This window comes from Theropithecus gelada, chromosome 2 (assembly GCF_003255815.1).
Source record: "Theropithecus gelada isolate Dixy chromosome 2, Tgel_1.0, whole genome shotgun sequence".
Taxonomy (NCBI): Eukaryota; Metazoa; Chordata; class Mammalia; order Primates; family Cercopithecidae; genus Theropithecus; species Theropithecus gelada.
In genome coordinates, this window is record NC_037669.1 from 91,966,867 (window position 1) to 91,986,279 (window position 19,413).

General features: G+C 46.5%; 1 protein-coding gene and 1 pseudogene across 2 annotated transcripts in view; one reads left to right on the plus strand and one right to left on the minus strand.

Annotated features, from left to right (window-relative positions):
* Positions 1-2,400, plus strand: part of LOC112618354 — a 4,306-nt pseudogene extending 1,906 nt beyond the window's left edge.
* ZNF589 (zinc finger protein 589) overlaps positions 1-17,428 on the minus strand; it is a 29,083-nt gene extending 11,655 nt beyond the window's left edge. For both annotated transcript variants that reach the window (XM_025377105.1, XM_025377104.1), the window contains exons 1-2: positions 17,240-17,428; positions 10,624-10,676 (exon numbers count right to left, since the gene is read on the minus strand). In XM_025377105.1, coding sequence (XP_025232890.1) covers positions 10,624-10,676; positions 17,240-17,282 — 96 coding nt within the window. In that variant the 5' untranslated portion in view covers positions 17,283-17,428. The remainder of the gene's footprint in view (positions 1-10,623; positions 10,677-17,239) is intronic.
* Between the last annotated feature and the right edge of the window lie 1,985 nt (positions 17,429-19,413).

Here is a 19,413-nt window from a genome sequence, read left to right on the forward strand (position 1 = left end):
AAAAAAAAAAAAAAAAAAAAAAGGAATGTTTTATATTTAAATGAAAACTGGTTTTTAAAATAAGTAAATAATTTTTGGTTCTCAAAAAGTAATCAAACATTCTGTCCAGTACAAGGCAAGAAGAGGAAGTAAAAAGCATAGAGACTGGTAAGGAAGAAATAAAATTACCTCTATTTGCCAAGGACATGGTTTTCTATGCAGGAAATGCAAAGGAATCTATAAAAATGATCATATAACTAGTAAGTGAGTCCAGGAGGATTGAAAGATACAAGATGAACACATAAACATCCATCGTGGCCGGGCGCGGTGGCTCAAGCCTGTAATCCCAGCACTTTGGGAGGCCGAGACGGGTGGATCACGAGGTCAGGAGATCGAGACCATCCTGGCTAACACGGTGAAACCCCGTCTCTACTAAAAATACAAAAAACTAGCCGGGCGAGGTGGCAGGCGCCTGTGGTCCCAGCTACTTGGGAGGCTGAGGCAGGAGAATGGCCGGAACCCGGGAGGCGGAGCTTGCAGTGAGCTGAGATCCGGCCACAGCACTCCAGCCTGGGAGACAGAGCAAGACTCCGTCTCAAAAAAAAAAAAAAAAAAAAAAAAAAAAAAACATCCATCGTATTCCTATAGATTAGCAACAACCATGTGAAACTGAAATTAAAAACATAATACCATTTACAATCACTCCCCCCAAAAAGAGGTGCCTAACATAAACCCAACAAAACAAGTATAACATCTGTACACTGAAAACTACAAAATGCCAATGGAAAAAAAAAATCAAAGAAGATCTAGCTAAATGGGGAGACAAAGCATGTTCATGAGTTGGAAGGCTCAACATAGTAAAGACGTCAATCTTCCCCAAAATGATCTATAGATTTAACACAATTCCTATCAAAATCCCAAACAGATTTTTTTTGTAGATTTATAGACAACTTATCCTATAATATATATAAGGCAAAGAAACTAGAAGAACAAAGTAAGAGGGATCACTCTACCTCATATTAAACTTACTACTATTTGGTCACTGCAATACTTGAGACAGGGTATTGATGGAAGAATAGACACACAGATCAATAGAAGAGAACCGAGAACCAAGAACCCAAAAAGAGATCAACACAAATACCCCAAATTGCTAAAAGTAATTCAATGAAGAATAGATTTTGCAACAAACGGCGCTGGACCAACTGGACATTCACAGACAAAAAAATTAACCTGAACCTAAAACCTCACACTGTATACAAAAAAAAAAAAAAAATCAAAATGAATCACTAATTTAAATATAAAAATATAAAAATGTTAGAAAAAAATACAGGAGAAGATCTGTATTGGGACCTAGTGCTTGGTAAAGAGTTCTTAGACATGACACCAAAACTACAATCCATAAAAGAAAAACACAATAAAACAGACTTCACCGAAATTAAAACTTTTTTCAGCAGCTCACGTCTGTAATCCTAGCACTTCACTTTGGGAGGCTGAGGCAGGCGGATCTCCTGAGGTCAGGAGTTTGAGACCAGCCTGGCCAACATGGTGAAACCCCGTCTCTACTGGAACATAGAAGCAGATGGAACATTTCCTAACCCATCCTATGAATCCAGCATTACCCTAATAGCAAATCTAGATAAAAACATTAGAAATTAAAACTATAGATCAATATATCTCACAGAGACACAATACCCCCCTCCCAAAATATAAGAAAATCAAATCCAGAAAAGTATAAGAATTACACACCACACTTGGGTTTATTATAGTTCTGCAAAGCTGGTTCAACATTTGAAAATCAATCATTGTAGAGGTCAGGGTTGGTTTTTCAAGACGGCTGCCTTCGAGGCTCCGGGGTCCAGCTGTGGGCAGCTTCCCCATGGGCTCCTAGCAGGCCCAGCAGCGACCAGCTGGTCTCAGCTTCCAGCTCGCCGGTTCAGGGCAGTGGTGGAGATCCAAGAAGGAAAGACAACTATAATTGAAGGCCGTATCACAGCAACTCCCAAGGAGAGTCCAAATCCCCCAAACCCCTCTGGTCAGTGCCCCATTTGCCATTGGAACCTGAACCACAAGTAAAACTATGACAATGTTTTGCTGCTTAGCCAGTTCATCCAGCCTCATGGAGGCACGCTGCCCTAAAAGATCACAGGCCTATGCCGGGAAGAGCACTGCAAGATGGAGGAGTGTGTGAAGATGGCCTACCAAGCAGGTCTGTTACCAAATCATAGGCCTCAGCTTCCTGAAGGAGTTGTTCCAAAGAGCAAACCCCAACTCAACCAGTATCTGATGCACTGGGCTCCCCACTCCCTCATGCCCATCTACATAAAAGGCCTCCCCTGGAACAGGGTGCTCATGGCCTTGGGGTCCCCCCTCCTGAGGGACAATGTCTGCTACTCAAGAACACCTTGGAAGCTGTATCACTGACAGACAGCAGAGCTTCTAGAGTTCCTCCTGCACTATGGAGTAGGAGGCCCACTCACAAGCCCTCGGTCACAACTATAGTCCTGCCCCAACCGCCCCACGACGGCCTGGCCTCTCTGACATGTATGGACAGGTGACAGTGGGACGAACTTCAGTACCCTTGGCCTCCCCAGTAGCAATGCTGGGAGCTAGAGGCAGGCAGGGCAGTTGGGTCCCTCGGCAGCTGCTGTGGGGCTTGGGCCATACTCAGTGCTGGGAACAGAAGATTTTGCCCAATGGAATGTCATAAACTAGGCTCGTGGGCTTAAAGAAAAGAAAAGAAAAGAAAATCAATCATTGTAATCCACCATGTTAAATAGGCTAAAGAAACAAAATCAGATGATCATATCATTTGATGCAGAAAACACACTTGACAAAACCCAACATCTAGTGACTATAAAAATTCTCAGTTGCCAGGCGTGGCGGCTCATGCCTGTAATCCCAACAGTTTGGGAGTTTAAAGCAGGATTGCTTGAGCTCAGGAGTTTGAGATCAGCCTGGGCAACATGGCAAGACCCCGTCTCTGGCCAGCCATGGTGACTCTTGCCTGTAATCCCAGCACTTTGGGGGGCTAAGGCAGGCAGATCACCTAAGGTTACAAGTTCGAGACCAGCCTGGCCAACATGGCAAAACCCTGTCTCTACTAAAAATAAATAAACTAGCCAGGCATGGTGGTGGGCACCTGTAATACCAGCTACTCGGGAGGCTGAGGCAGGAGAGTCACCTGAACCTGGGAAGCGGAGGTTGCAGTGAGCCAAGATCATGCCACTGCACTCCAACCTGGAGACAGAGCAAGACTTTGTCTCAACAACAAGAACAAAAAGTAAAAACTCTCAGCTAGGCATGGTGGCTCAGTACTCTGGGAGGCTAAGGTAAGCAGATCACTTGAGGTCAGGAGCTTGAGACCAGCCTGGCCAACATGGTGAAACCCCGTCTCCACTAAAAATACAAAAATTAGCTGGGCATGGTGGTGCACACCTGTAATCCCAGCTACTTGGGAGGCTGAGGCATGAGAATTGCTTGAACCCAAGAGGCAGAAGTTGCAGTGCACCGAGATGGCGCTTCTGCACTCCAGTCTGGCAGATAGACTGAGACTGTCTCAAAAAAATAAAAAACAAAAATAAAAAGTAATAGCTCTCAGCAAACTAGAAATATAGCAGAACTTCTTCAATTGACAAAGAACATCTACAAAAAACCTACAACAAACATCCTGCTTTATAGCGAGAGACTAGATGGTTTTCCTAGATAACTGGAAACAAAGCAAGGATGCCTTCTCTCACCACTCCTGTTCAACATTGTACTGAAAGTCCTAGCTACTGCAATGAGACAAGAAAAAGAACATGTACACACATTTGAAAAGATAAAGCTGTCTTTGTTCACAGATGACATGACTGTCTACATAGGAAATCCCAGAGAATCTACAAAAATAAGTAAATAAATAAAAAAAAATCTTGGAACTAATAAACAAGCATAGAAAGGCTGCAGGATATAAGATCATCTGCTTTCCTATATGTCAACTGCTTTCCTATATACCAGGAATGAACAATTAGAATTTTAAATTTTACACACACACATACACACAGAGTATCAAAAAATTAAAGCAATTGGGGTTCAAGCAATTCTCCTGAGATTACAGGCATCAGCCACCGCGCCTGGCTTGTTTTGTTTTGTTTTGTTTTTTTAAACGGAGTCTTGCTCTGTCGCCCAGGCTGGAGTGCAGTGGCCGGATCTCAGCTCACTGCAAGCTCCGCCTCCCGGGTTTACCCCATTCTCCTGCCTCAGCCTCCCGAGTAGCTGGGACTACAGGCGCCCGCCACCTCACCCGGCTAGTTTTTTGTATTTTTTAGTAGAGACGGGGTTTCACCGTTAGCCAAGATGGTCTCAATCTCCTGACCTCGTGATCTGCCCGTCTCAGCCTCCCAAAGTGCTGGGATTACAGGCTTGACCCACTGCGCCCGGCCTTGTTTTGTTTTTTAAGAGATAAGGTCTCACTCTGTCGCCCAGGCTGGAGTACAGTGGCATAATCATAGCTCAATGCAGCCTTAAACTCCTGAGCTCAAGTGATCCTCCCACGGCAGCCTCCCAAGTAGCTAGGACTACAGGTACATGCCACCAATCCCAGTGAATTTCTTTTTTAATTTTTTAGAGATGGGTTCTTGCTGTGTTGCCCAGACTAGTCTTGAACTGCTGGGCTCAAGTGATACTCACTTGAGGAAAACGTCAAACGAATCCCAAGTAAGGGACATTCTACAAAATATCTGACTAGTACTTCCTTGGAGACATGACAACTAAGTGTAATATGATAACCTGGATGGGATCTTGGAACAGAAAATGGTCATTAAAACTAAAGAAATCCGAATAAAGTATGGACGTTAGTTAATAACCACCATTATTATTGATTCATTAATACTAACGGTGACAGCCGGGCATGGTGGCCACACCTGCAGTCCAAACACTTTGGGAAGCCAAGGATCACTTGAGATCAGGAGTTTGGGACCAGCCTGGCCAACATGGCGAAAGCCCATCTACTGAAAATACAAAAAACAGCCATGTGTGGTGGTGCACGCCTGTAATCCTAGCTACTCAGGAGGCTGAGGCAAGAGAATCACTTGAACTGAGGAAGCAGAGGCTGTAGTGAGCTGAGATTGCACAACTGCACTCCAGCCTGGGAAACAGAGGGATCTTCTGTCTCAAAAAAAAAGAAAAAAGAAAAAGCCCAGATTATTAAGATAAAGATCTACATAAATGAGGAAAAAATTGTCTAAATAAATGGAGAGACACTGTGCTGATGGACCAGAACACTCAATAATGTTAAGATGTTATTTTCCCCCAAACTAATATAAAAATTCAAAGCAATTCAATCAAAATCTCATTGTAGAAATTGATAAGACTTTCAATTTCAAATTGATAGATTTCAATATTTATATAAAAATGCAAAAGACTTAGAATATGCAAAACAACCTCAAAAAAATAATAAAATTAGCCAGGTGCGGTGGCTCATGCCTGTAATCCCAGCACTTTAGGAGGCAGAGGCGGGCAGATCAGGAGGTCAGGAGATTGAGACCATCCTGGCTAACACGGTGAAACCCCGTCTCTACTAAAAATACAAAAAATTAGCCATGCATGGCGGTACACGCCTGTAGTCCTAGCTACTAGAGAGTCTGAGGCAGGAGAATCACTTGAACCTGGGAGGTGGAGGTTGCAATAAGCCAAGATCACGCCACTGCACTCCAGCTGGGGAGACAGCGGTGAGACTCTGTCTCAAAATAATAATAATAATAATAATAATAATAATAATAATAATAATAATAAAATTTAAGGACTTACACTACCTGATTTTTAAGACTTACCATAAAGCTACATTAGCGAGGAGCACAATACAAATGTGAGAAGAGTTCAAAGGAGCAGAACAGAGCACCCAGAAAACAGACCCACAACTGATTTTTCTTTTTTTTTGAGACAGGGTCTCACTCCATCACCCAGGCTGGAGTGCAACGGTGCGAACATGGTTCACTGCAGCCTCAACCTGCCAGGCTCAAGTGATCCTCCCACCTCAGCCTCCCACATAGCTGGGACTACAGGCAAACAACTCCAGCTAATTTTTTGTACTTTTTGTAAAGATGAGGTTTCGCCATGTTGCCCAGGCTGGTCTCGAACTCCTGGGCTCAAGCGATCCACCTGCCTTGACCTCCCAGAGTGCTAGGATTACAGGTATGAGCACTGTGCCTCGCCCCACAATTGATTTTTAACAAAAGTATCAAAGGAATTCAATGAAAGAAGGAAAGTCTTTTCAAAAACAGTATTGGAAGAACGGAATGCCCAAATTTAAAAATAAAGAACACCAATCCCTATCTCATACCATTCCAAAAAAACCTAAAAATCACCTCAACTTAAAGTTGATTTTTTTTTTTTAAGTTTCTTTTTTTTTTGAGATGGAGTTTCACTCTGTTGCCCGGGCTGGAGTACGTTGGTGCAATCTTGGCTCACTGCAACCTCTGCCTCCCAGGTTCAAGTGATTCTCCTGCCTCAGTCTCCCAAGTAGCTGGGATTACAGGCGCGCATCACCACGCCCAGCTAATTTTTTTTTCTTTTTTTGAGACGGAGTCTTACTCTGTCGCCCAGGCTGGAGTGCAGTGGTGTGACCTCAGCTCACTGCAACCTCCACCTCCCAGGTTCAAGTGATTCTCGTATCTCAGCCTCCCAAGTAGCTGGAACCATAGGCGCGTGCCACCACGCCCAGCTAATTTTTAGTAGAGTCGGGATTTCACCATGCTGGCCAGGCAGGCCTCGAACTCCTGACCTCAGGTGATCTGCCCCTCTCGGCCTCCCAAAGTGCCAGGATTACAGGCATCAGCCATAGCGCCCGGCTGAATTTTTGTATTTTTAGTAGAGATGGAATTTCACCATGTTGACCAGGCTGGTCTCAAACTCCTGACCTCAAGCAATCCACCCACCTCGGCCTCCCAAAGCTAGGATTGTGGGCATGAGCCACCGCCCCCAGCCAAAATTATACAGTTTCTAGAAAAAAATCTTCACAACTTGGAGATAAGCGAAGATTTCTTTGACAGCATACAGACAGCAAAAAACATAAAACAGAAAAGTTGACCAAATTTCATATTTAAAAAACCATTTTATAGTTTTAACAAACTTCATCAAAATTTTAAAACTCCTGCTCATCAAAAGACATTAAGAAAACGAATAGGTAGGCTCTAGGCTAGAACAAAATATTCATGAAACAAATACATGACAAAAGACGAGCCAGGCACCGTGGCTCATGCCTGTAATCCCAGCACTTCAGGAGGCCGAGGCAGGCGGATCACCTGAGGTCAGGAGTTCGAGACCAGCCTGGCCAACATGATGAAACCACGTCTCTACTAAAAATACAAAAATTAGCTGGGCGTGGTGTCGCATGCCTGTAATCCCAGCTTCTCAGGAGGCTAAAGCAGGAAAATCGCTTGAACCCGGGAGACGGAGATTGCAGTGAGCCAAGATCACATCACTGTACTCCAGCATGGGCAACAGAGGGAGATTCTATCTCAAAAAAAAAAAGAAAACAAGTTGTTCTCAAAGAAGTAGAGAGTAGGCCAAGTGCAATGGCTCACACCTGTAATCACAGCACTTTGAGAGTCCAAGGTGGGAGGACTGCTTGAATCCAGGAGTTCGAGACCAGCCTGGACAACATAGTAAGACCTCGTCTCTATTTAATTAAAAAAAAAAAAAAAAAGAAAGAAAGTAAAGAGTAAAATAGTAGTTACCAGAGGATGGAGAGGGGAAGGGAGAGGAAAGCAGGAGAGAGATTGGTCACTAGGTGCAGAACTACATCATACAGAAGGACTAAGTTCTGGTGTTCTATTGCAAAATAGGAAGCTTAGCGTTAACAATAATAAATTGTATTTTTTTTGTTTTTTTGAGATGGAGTCTTGCTCTGTTGCCTGGACTGGAGTGCAGTGGCTCGATCTCGGCTCACTGCAACCTCCACCTCCCAAACTCAAGTAATTCTCCTGCCTCAGCCTTCTGAGTAACTGGGATTACAGGCGCCCACTACCACACCCAGCTAATTTTTGTATTTTTAGTAGAGACGGGTTTTCCCCATGTTGGCCAGGCTGGTCTCGAACTACTGACCTCAGGTGATCCGCCCATCTCCGCCTCCCAAAGCACTGGCATTACAGGTGTGAGCCACCATGCCCAGCCAGAACTGTATATTTCAAAATAGCTAGAAAAGAGGTTTTTGGCTGGGCACGGTGGCTCAAGCCTGTAATCCCAGCACTTTGGGAGGCCAAGACGGGTGGATCACGAGGTCAGGAGATCGAGACCATCCTGGCTAACACGGTGAAACCCCATCTCTACTGAAAAAATACAAAAAACTAGCCAGGCGCGGTGATGGACGCCTGTAGTCCCAGCTACTCCGGAGGCTGAGGCAGGAGAATGGCGTGAACCCGGGAGGCAGAGCTTGCAGTGAGCTGAGATCCGGCCACTGCACTCCAGCCTGGGCGACAGAGCGAGACTCCGTCTCAAACAAAAAAAAAAAAAAAAAAAAAAGAAAAGAGGTTTCTGAATGTTCTCATCACAAAGAAATGATAAATGTTTAAGGTGATAGATATGCTAATTACCCCAATTTGATCATTACACAATGTATACATGTGTGAAAACACCACATCGTACCCCATTAAAAGGTACAAACATTATATGTCAATCATAAATTGTTTTAAATGTGTCAAAACTTTGAATAGACACATAAAAAAGGAAGCTATGTGAATAGCTAACAAATAGCTGTAGAAGTGCTGAACTCAACAAATGGCAAATTCAAAATCTGTGCATTTCGCTGTATGTAAATTTGACCTCAGAAAAAAATTAGAAACAATATTGAATTCTACTTAATGATATGCATGCTGAAGTATTTAGAGGTGAAATGTATTGAGATCTGCAACTTACTCTGAAGTGCATGAAAACATAAGATGGGCCGGGCACAGTGGCTCATGCCTATAATCCTAGCACTTTGGGAAGCCGAGGCGGGCAGATCACCTGAGGTCAGGACTTCGAGACCAGCCTGGCTAACACGGTGAACCCCGTTTCTACTAAAAATACAGAAATTAGCCGGGTGTGGTGCCGCGTGCCTGTAATCCCAGCTACTCTGGATCCTGAGGCAGGAGAATCGCTTGAACTCACGAGGTAGAGGTTGCAGTGAGCCGAGATTGCGCCATTGCACTCCAGCCTGGGCGACAAGAGCGAAACTCCGCCTCAAAAAAAAAAAAAAAAAAAAAGAAAAGAAAAAAGGTTGGGGCAGAGAAGGGAATACAGGAAAATAAAGGCAGTTGCTTCCCTGATAATGAAGTAATTTGCTCCCAAGTCACCCTCATCTGTATCAATCAAGCTTGGCCCCTATGGCCTGGAAGCTGCCCCAGAGACCAGCACAAAACCTCCTGAGAAGAATGGTGTGGCTGCTATGTCTCCTATACTCTATCCCTTCATGAAGCTACGTGAATTTAATGCAGGGTTAAAGGACATTGCATACCATGAATTTGATTATCAATCCAAAACTAAGGCCATTCTTTGTGGCTGTGCATTGTTTTAACAGCTACAGCCTAACACCTAGTCTTTCCCTGTACTATTTTACAGTTTTAGCTGTCTTCATCATAATTATTACCAGTGTCATTAATTTCCTGTCTCTATGCATCATTTCCCAAAGAATCTTGGATCTTTGAGAATAAGGACAGTGAATTTAACACTCTATTTGGCTAGCTCCCACAATCTCATATAGTCCTCTGCCCAGAAACCAATAAATTAAATTTCTGGTACAGAAAAGACCATAAGGGTTGGGGGACAGGGATACGCAACATCAGAAGAAGGGGGTGAACTCTATGGGGCTCTTCATCTAAAAACATAACCCCATTTCCTAGAGTTGGAAAATGTGTTCTTTTATCACTGGGTAGTTTTCTAGGACAAAAAAACAACAGTCAAGAAGGCATCACAGAAAATTAATGGTTTGAGATCAGAGAAATCTGGATTTAATTCCTGACTCTACCATTTGGCCATTCGCATGTCCCCGTGCATAAATCATGTAATCCCTCTAAGCCAGATGATCTCATATCTCAAATGGGGACGTCACCACCCATCTCCTACAGCTGTTAATGATTTAAACATAAGACTGAAATATTTATGGATTAAATGGTATGATGCCTTGGATTTTCTTTAATCCAGTAGGAATGGAGATGAAATAAAATTGGCCATGAGTTGATCATTGCTGAAGTGGTATGAGGATACAGAAGAGTTCATTAACTCTTTTTCCACTTTTGCATCTTTGTTTTCTATAATAAAATGTGAAAAAGAGGTCCAATGTACAAGATAAGACTATTAGATACTATTAAAGTGTTATAATTATTTGTGCAAATGTTGACATAGGGAACTTTTAATAGTGCATTTTAGGATCTTAATAACCCAAGGTTTTTATAAAAAGTTACCATTACATTTTAGAATACTCTGAATTAATATTAAACTTGGTCATGTTTTTGTATAAGTTCAAAAAACAGAAAGATTAAACACAAAAACCATTATAATATGCCTAGAACAATGGCTAACACAAGGCATAAACCACTTAATAACTTCCTCCCTTCCCAAGAAAGAGAGATGAGCCCATTCTCTGAGAAATGAGCCAGCATTTCAGAAAAGAGAAAGGTGGGTCCAACTCACCAGATATCTAGGCTTCCCTTCCCAAGGCCAGACAGAATCCTTGGCAGGCAGAGCTGGGGAAAGAAAGAAGCAGTCTTAAGAAGCCAGCCCTACCAGGCCCATCAAGAGGATCCCCAAGAGCCCTCTGAGCCTTGGCTGTGGTCACCTGAGCCTTCTCAGCGGACCCAGACCCCGAGCTCCTTGCACCTACTGCCTTATGCTTGAGTCAACTTCCCTATGCTCTGCACCACTTCCCTATTACGTCTTTACAGAAACACTAATCTTAATCAAATGTGGTAAGGTAAACTCTAAGCATTCATCATTTTTCTACCCTAAAAATTAGCAAAACTGTTGAGACAAGGCATCATTTCCCCCATGTGTTATGTGACTCCAGGTAGACATTTTTTTTTCCTTTAATTTATGAAAATGGACCAAGCACAGTGGCAGGCACCTATAATCCCAGAACTCTGGGAGGCCGAGGTAGGCAGACCACTTGAGGTCAGGAGTTTGAGACCAATCTAACCAACATGGCAAAGAAACCCCATCTCCATTAAAAATACAAAAATTAGCCAGGCATCGTAGTGCACACCTATAATCCCAGTTACTCAGGAAGCTGTGGCAGGAGAATCACTTGAACCCAGGGGACGAAGGTTGCATGAGCAGAGATCACACCACCGTACTCCAGCCTGGGCAACAGCAAAACTCCATCTCAAAAATAGTTTATGAAAGAGAAGTCTGTGATTTAATAAAAATGTATTTTTAAAAAATGTGTCAGGCCGGTTTCAGTGGCTCACACCTTTAATCCCAACACTTTGGGAGTCTGAGGTGGGAGGATCACTTGAATCCAGGGCTTCAAGACCAGCCTGGGCGACAATGAGACCCACACCTCTAATAATAAAAATAATCATTGTGGAATTTATTGATTGATTGAGACAGGGTCTCACTGTTGCCCAGGCTGGAATGCAGTGGCGCAATCTCTGCTCACTACAACCTCCACCTCCTGGGCTCAAGGGAGCCTCCCACCTCAACTTCCCTGGGATTACAGGCATGCACCACCACACCCGGCTACTTTTTGTATTTTTTGTAGAGACGGGGTTTCACCATGTTGGCCAGGCTGGTCTCAAACTCCTGACCTCAGGTGATCCACCCACCTCGGCCTCCCAAATGCTGGGATTACAGGCATGAGCCACCGCGCCCAGCCTTCCCTGCCATATCTTTGCTGAGGGGAAAGAAGAATGTTTTCCTGATCCTTGAATGTCACTGATTCTGAAAGTTCAGAAAAGGAACTGCGATGTGGTATTTCTAACCTGTGACCTGTGCCTTTGTAGAAGGGACAGAGTCTGGGGAAGGGAGTGCCTCTCAGGGGGAGGAGGGTCTTAGCAGCAGGCCGAAGCTTCCTCCTTGACACTCTTTATTCCAGTGTGAAAGACAGGAACATACTGATAAGGCATATGTGTTTACAAGATATATAGAAGCTGGCCAGGCTCTGCACGGTGCCTCATGCCTGTAATTCCAGCACTTCGGGAGGCCAAGGCAGGCGGTAAGTAGTTCGAGACCAGCCTAGCCAACATGGTGAAACCCCATCTCTACTAAAAACGCAAAAATTAGCCAGGTGTGGTGGCGCACGCCTGTAATCCCAGCTACTTAGGAGGCTGAGGCAGGAGGATCACTTGAACCCACGAGGAGGAGGTTGCAGTGGGCTGAGATCGTGCCACTGCACTCCAGCCTGGGCAATGAGAGTGAAAAACTCCGTCTCAAAGGGAAAAAAAAAGCAGCTTATAATTTGGCTCATCTATTTTTGAGCTCCCCAGAGAGTAATAGTGCAGTTACTATGGGGAATTAGGCTAAGGGGTAGCCTTGTCCTTGGGTTTGCAAGAAAAAAAAGCCCTAAATGTGATAATGACATCATCCCTGCTGAAATCATCACCCCTGGAAAAACACTCTAAACAGACCCCAACAACAACTCTGGCTTTTGTATTAAGCTGATGAGAATGTGTCAAGTGATTTAATAAAGACATATATACAATTTCTCCTCTTGCATGCCCTAGAAAACCATCATCCTGGCCCCATAATATGTGCCTACACTATGTATCTATCCAGAACTGCACATCTTTGTGTAAATGGAGCAGCATTTTAAAATTTTAAAAATACATAAAATTATAATCTTGTTTGATAACTGTCTTGGGTAATTTTCCAAGTTACTGTTTTCCTCACTAAAGTCAGGAGGAAAAAAAAAGCAATCTTACTATTTCAAGTTCTAAAGTTTTAGAAGTAGAAAAACTGAGTACCATGATTTGGCCACTCCCAGTGGCTACATCTGAGCAAAGCACAAGGCAAGGAGGCAAATCCTTAGAGTTTTCAGCAAAAAAGACCATCTAAGCCTCGCCCTTCCAGAGGGACAGATGGTTCTGATCCCACTGAGCAGGCGGGAAAAAACTGAGGGACACAGAATAACCTCATACAGCTGAACTAAGGGATCCTACCTCGAGTCCCGGCTCTGCCCTTACTCCTTAGGTGCCTCTCCCCAGCATAAGACCACTCACAGGCAAATCATTCAGGGAGGCAAAGAAGTCCTCCAAGAAGGGAACAGGTGTTGAATGACAGGCACACTCCAGGACCTCAGGAGCAGGTGCCTCCGCCCATGTTGGACACATCTGCAAAGCACTTAGGGAAGTCAAAGAACCTTTCTTTTTTTTTTTTTTTTTTGAGACGGAGTCTCGCTCTGCCGCCCAGGCTGGAGTGCAGTGGCCGGATCTCAGCTCACTGCAAGCTCCGCCTCCCGGGTTTACGCCATTCTCCTGCCTCAGCCTCCCGAGTAGCTGGAACTACAGGCGCCCGCCACCTCGCCCGGCTAGTTTTCTGTACTTTTTAGTAGAGACGGGGTTTCACCGTGTCGGCCAGGATGGTCTCGATCTCCTGACCTCGTGATCCGCCCGTCTCGGCCTCCCAAAGTGCTGGGATTACAGGCTTGAGCCACCGCGCCCGGCTGTCAAAGAACCTTTCTAGCTCTGTGACCACAAATCACCCTTTGCCACTCACAAGAGGGAAAAGTTATTCTCCTTCTAAAGTTCAACTTAGTGTTACTGTCTTTACTTTCTTTTTTTTTTTGAGACGGACTTCTGCTCTTGGTGCCCAGGCGTACAGTGGCACGATCTCAGCTCACTGCAACCTCCACCTCCACCTCCACCTCCACTTCCTGGGTTGAATTCTCCTGCCTCAGCCTTCTGAGTTGCTGGGATTACAAGCGCACACCACCAAGCCCGGTTAATTTTTGTATTTTTAGTAGAGACAGAGTTTCACCATGTTGGCCAGGCTGGTCTCGAACCCCTGACCTCAGATGATCCACCCACCTCAGCCTCCCAAAGTGCTGTGATTACAAACGTGAGTCACTGCAATCCGGCCCACCATCTTTACTTTCTTTAGTTTTGCTATCCAATTGAACTGGTCTTGGCACAGTAGGCAGAGACAAAGCCCACCACCCTCAAAGAATGGATGGAAAGAGGCACAAGGGCTCCCACACAGGACAAACAGCTACATGCTGGACGATGGCTTGGCAAACTACACACAGGCCAAATCCAGCCTGTCACCTGTTGTTATACCACCCAAGGGCTAAGAATAGTCTTTACTTAAGAAAAAAAAAAATTTGGCCGGGCACGGTGGCTCAAGCCTGTAATCCCAGCACTCTGGGAGGCCGAGACAGGTGGATCACGAGGTCAGGAGATCAAGACCATCCTGGCTAAGATGGTGAAACCCCGTCTCTACTAAAAAATAACAAAAAACTAGCCGGGCGATGTGGCGGACGCCTGTAGTCCCAGCTACTCGGGAGGCTGAGGCAGGAGAATGGCGTGAACCCGGGAGGCGGAGCTTGCAGTGAGCTGAGATCCGGCCACTGCACTCCAGCCTGGGCAACAAAGCAAGACTCCGTCTCAAAAAAAAAAAAAAAAGAAAAAAAAAAATTTTAACATAAAGATGATGTCTCACTATGTTGCCCAGGCTGGTCTCAAACTTCTGGGCTCAAGTGATCCTAGCCTCAACTTCCCAAAGTGCTGGGATTACAGGTGTAAGCCACCACGCTGGGCCAGTTTTTATATTTTTAAATGGCTGGAAAAAAAAATCAAAAAGAATATTTCATAATGAAAAGTATACATGAAATTCAATGTTCTTTTTTTTTTTTTTTTTTTTTAGACAGAGCCTCATTCTGCTACCCAAGCTGGAGTGCAGTGACACGATCTCGGCTCATTGAAACCTCTGCCTCCAAGGTTCAAGCAATTCTTGCGCCTCAGCCTCAGAGTAGCTGGGATTACAGGTGTATGGCACCACGCCCAGCTAATTGCTTTTTTTGTTAAGTAGAGATGGGGTGTTGCCATGTTGACCAGGCTGGTCTTGAACTCCTGGGCTCAAGGGATCCATCCGCCTCGGCATCCCAAAGTGCTGGGATTACAGGCGTGAGCCACTGCACTCAGCCAAAGTTCAAATTTCAATGTACATAGAGAAAGTTTTATTGGAACACAGCAATGCTCATTCGTTTACCTATAGTCTTTGCTTTCACACACCAGCAGACCACTAGCTGTGTGGCCTACAAAGCCTGAAATATTTACCACCTGGCCTTTAAAAGAAAACATTTGCGAGACCAGGTGCAGTGGCTCACGCCTGTAATCATAGCACTTTGGGAGACCGAGGCGGGAGGATCCCTTGAGCCCAGGAGTTGGGAGACCAGCCTTGGCAACATAGGGAGACACTGTTTATTTAAAAAAACCAAACACAGGCCGGGTGCGGTGGCACAAGCCTGTAATCCCAGCACTCTGGGAGGCCGAGACGGGCGGATCACGAGGTCAGGAGATCGAGACCATCCTGGCTAACACGGTGAAACCCCGTCTCTACTAAAAAATACAAAAAAACTAGCTGGGCGAGGTGGCGGGCGCCTGTAGTCCCAGCTACTCGGGAGGCTGAGGCAGGAGAATGGCGTGAACCCGGGAGGCGGAGCTTGCAGTGAGCTGAGATCCGGCCACTGCACTCCAGCCTGGGCGACAGAGCGAGACTCCACCTCAAAAAAAAAAAAACCAAACACAAAAAGTTTGCCCAGCCCTGTTCTAGACTGCTCCTGTTGGAAGTCATTTGGGGCTGGGCGCAGTAGCTCGCACCAGTAATCCCAACACTTTGGTAAAGCCGAGGCGGGTGGATTATCCGGGGTTAGGAGTTCAATATCAGCCTGGCCAACATGGTGAAACCCAGTTTCTACTAAAAATACAAAAAAACAGCTGGGCGTGGTGTCATGTGCCTGTAATTCCAGCCACTTGGGAGGTTGAGGCAGAAGAATCGCTGGAACCTGGGGGAGAAAGGTTGCAGTGAGTGGAGATCGCCCACTGCACTCCAGCCTGGGCTACAAAGCGAGATTCTGTCTACAAAAAAAAAAAAAAAAAGTGTTTTGGGCCGGGTTGGGGGGGCTAACACCTGTAATCCCAACACTGTGAGGCCAACGCGGATGGATTGCTTGAGGCCAGGAGTTCGAGACCAGCCTGGCAAACATGGCGAAATCCCCTCTCTACTAAAAATACAACAGCTGGGGTGGTGAGGCGCCCCCTGTAATTCCAGCTACTCCGGAAGCTGAGGCACGAGAATCACTTGAGCCTGGGAAGCGGAGGCTGCAGTGAGCCGAGATCCCGCCACTGCATTACGGACGGACTCAAAAAATATAAAAATACAATATACACCGGGCGCGGTGGCTCACGCCTGTAATCCCAGCACTTTGGGAGGGCTAGGCGGGCGGATCACGAGGCCAGGAGTTCAAAACCAGCCTGGCCAACATGGTGAAACCCTGTCTCTACTAAAAATACAAAAATTAGCCAGGCGTGGTGGAGGGCGCCTGTGATCCCAGCTACTCGGGAGGCTGAGGCAGAGAATTGCTTGAACCCAGGAGACGGAGGTTGCAGTGAACAGAGATCGCGCCACTGCACTCCAGCCTGGGCGACAGAACGAGACTCCGTCTCAAAATAAATGATATAATAATATAAAATGCTGTTCCTCAGTTGCACTCTGTACATCTCTTTTTTTTTTTTTTTTTTTTTTTTTGAGACGGAGTCTGGCTCCGTCGCCCAGGCTGGAGTGCAGTGGCGCGATCTCGGCTCACTGCAAGCGCCGCCTCCCGGGTTTACGCCATTCTCCTGCCTCAGCCTCCCGAGTAGCTGGGACTACAGGCGCCCGCTACCTCGCCCGGCTAGTTTTTCGTATTTTTTAGTAGAGACGGGGTTTCACCGTGTTAGCCAGGATGGTCTCGATCTCCTGACCTCGTGATCCGCCCGTCTCGGCCTCCCAAAGTGCTGGGATTACAGGCTTGAGCCACCGCGCCCGGCCGACTCAGCACATCTCAAATGCTCAACAACCATAAATGGCCAATGACTGCTGGAGTGCACAAGTGCAGGAGGCCCGGCGAAGAGTCGTGGAGTGAGCACCGTGGAGACTGTACGGGACACCTAGGGAGGAACCTGGCCCTCCAGGGGAGTAAGAGCCGCTGTAGGGGTAGTCAGCGCCTCACAAAGCTCGCACCCCGCGTGCAACTCTCGCGGATACGGCCGACGCCTGCGCGGCGCCTGCGGCTGGAGCACGAGGTGGGGGAGGCGGTCTCGCTGCCCGGACTCACCTTCAGTAGCCGAGCCCAGAAGCTGTTCCCGCGGGGCCCACATCTGCGCGCGCACGCACGGACCAAACGAAGTAGCAGCACCGTGTCTGAAACGGATTCGAACGCGCACCGCGGGCCACTGGCGGCGCCAGAAGAAAGCAGCACAACTAGAGGAAGTGCGTCACCGCGCGGCGCGCGGCCTGCCGGGAAGCGTAGTTCTCGGGGCGGAATGCGACTTGTGCAGGGCAAGAGAAAATGCTGAGGCGCACTTTGACCCTCTAGGTCCCTCTCGGGCGCAATATTTGGGGTTGTGTTTACCACAGGTACCCATAAGCAAAATATAGTGTTGTTTTCCATGGTTGTAAACATTATATAAATACACTTACAACGTAAGAACGCCTGCTACTAGCTCTTTTGCACACTTCTATAATGACACGTGTTGACCTGTTCATTGTGTGTTCACTGCTGTGTGGTGTCTAATGTAGAAATAGACCAGGACGGGCCGGGCGCGGTGGCTCAAGCCTGTAATCCCAGCACTTTGGGAGGCCAAGGCGGGCGGATCAAGAAGTCAGGAGATCGAGACCATCCTGGCTAATATGGTGAAACCCTGTCTATACTAAAAAAGATACAAAAAATTTAGCCGGGCGTGGTGGCGGGCGCCTGTAGTCCCAGCTACTTGGGAGGCTGAGGCAGGAGTATAGCGTGAACCCGGGAGGCGGAGCTCACAGTGAGCAGAGACCGTGTGCCACTGCACTCCAGCCTGGGCGACAGAGCAAGACTCCGTCTCAAAAAAAAAAAAAGAAAGAAAGAAATAGACCAGGACTCCAATTGGACAGACTTATGCGTATCCATGGAGACCTTCTCTAGGACAGTGGTTCCCAAACGTTTTGTTGTTGAAATCCTTTTAGACTCTTAAAAATTACTGAATACCCCAAAGAGCTTTTGAAACAGCCTTTGCAACATTATAACTAAGGAAATTCGGATGTTATAGGAGTTATTAAGAAATTATTTTAGGCAGATAGAGAAGAAAAGGGGGCCTTGGGAAGTTTTTGTTTCTTTTTTTTTCTTTTTTTTTTTTTTCTTTTTTTTGAGACGGAGTCTCGCTATGTCTCCCAGACTGGAGTGCAGTGGCACGATCTCGGCTCACTGCAAGCTCCACCTCCCAGGTTCACGCCATTCTCCTGCCTCAGCCTCCCGAGTAGCTGGGACTACAGGCGCCCGCCACCACGCCCGGCTAATTTTTTGTATTTTTAGTAGAGACGGAGTATCACCGTGTTAGCCAGGATGGTCTCGATTTCCTGACCTCGTGATCCACCCGCCTCGGCCTCCCAAAGTGCTGGGATTACAGGCGTGAGCCACCGCGCCCGGCTTTTGTTTCTTTTAAAGCAGCTCCAGAAAGGTTTCTTGTCTAGCAGGAAAACCTGAGATCCTAGAGCCGGATGGCAAGCTTTGCTATGCAAACTCAGGCCGTTAGAAACTGGGTGCACCCAAACCTGGCGATTCCCGCCCTCCTCTTCTTTGCCCTGACAGATGCCTGGCAACATGGCCACCCCCCACATATTCCCACGTGAGTAGAACTTCATGGCGCTCTACATTTGCATATTAAAAAGCTAGGGTGGGCCGGGCGCGGTGGCTCACGCCTGTAATCCCAGCACTTTGGGAGGCCGAGGCGGGCGGATCACAAGGTCAGGAGATCGAGACCACAGTGAAACCCCGTCTCTACTAAAAATACAAAAAATTAGCCGGGCGCGGTGGCGGGCGCCTGTACTCCCAGCTACTCGGGAGGCTGAGGCAGGAGAATGGCGTGAACCCGGGAGGCGGAGCTTGCAGTGAGCCGAGATCGCGCCACTGCACTCCAGCCTGGGCGACAGGGCGAGACTCCGTCTCAAAAAAAAAAAAAAAAAAAAAAAAAAGCTAGGGTGGGAGGGCCAGGTTTTTGGCTGCCACGTAAATGACACATCTGATCAAACTAATCCCCTGAGCCCTATGGAAACCAGACACCACCTCCTCCAGCATCCCAAGATAAGCAGCCACTTTTCCGCACACGGTGCTTTTCTCTTTGTTGGAATCTCCGCTCCCTCTGTCTCTACAGAGGAGCTGTTTTCCTCTTCCTTCCTTCTTTCTTGCCTATTAAACTTTTCCCTCCTTGAAACCACTCCACGTGTGTCTGTGTTGTTAATCCTATCAGAGACCAA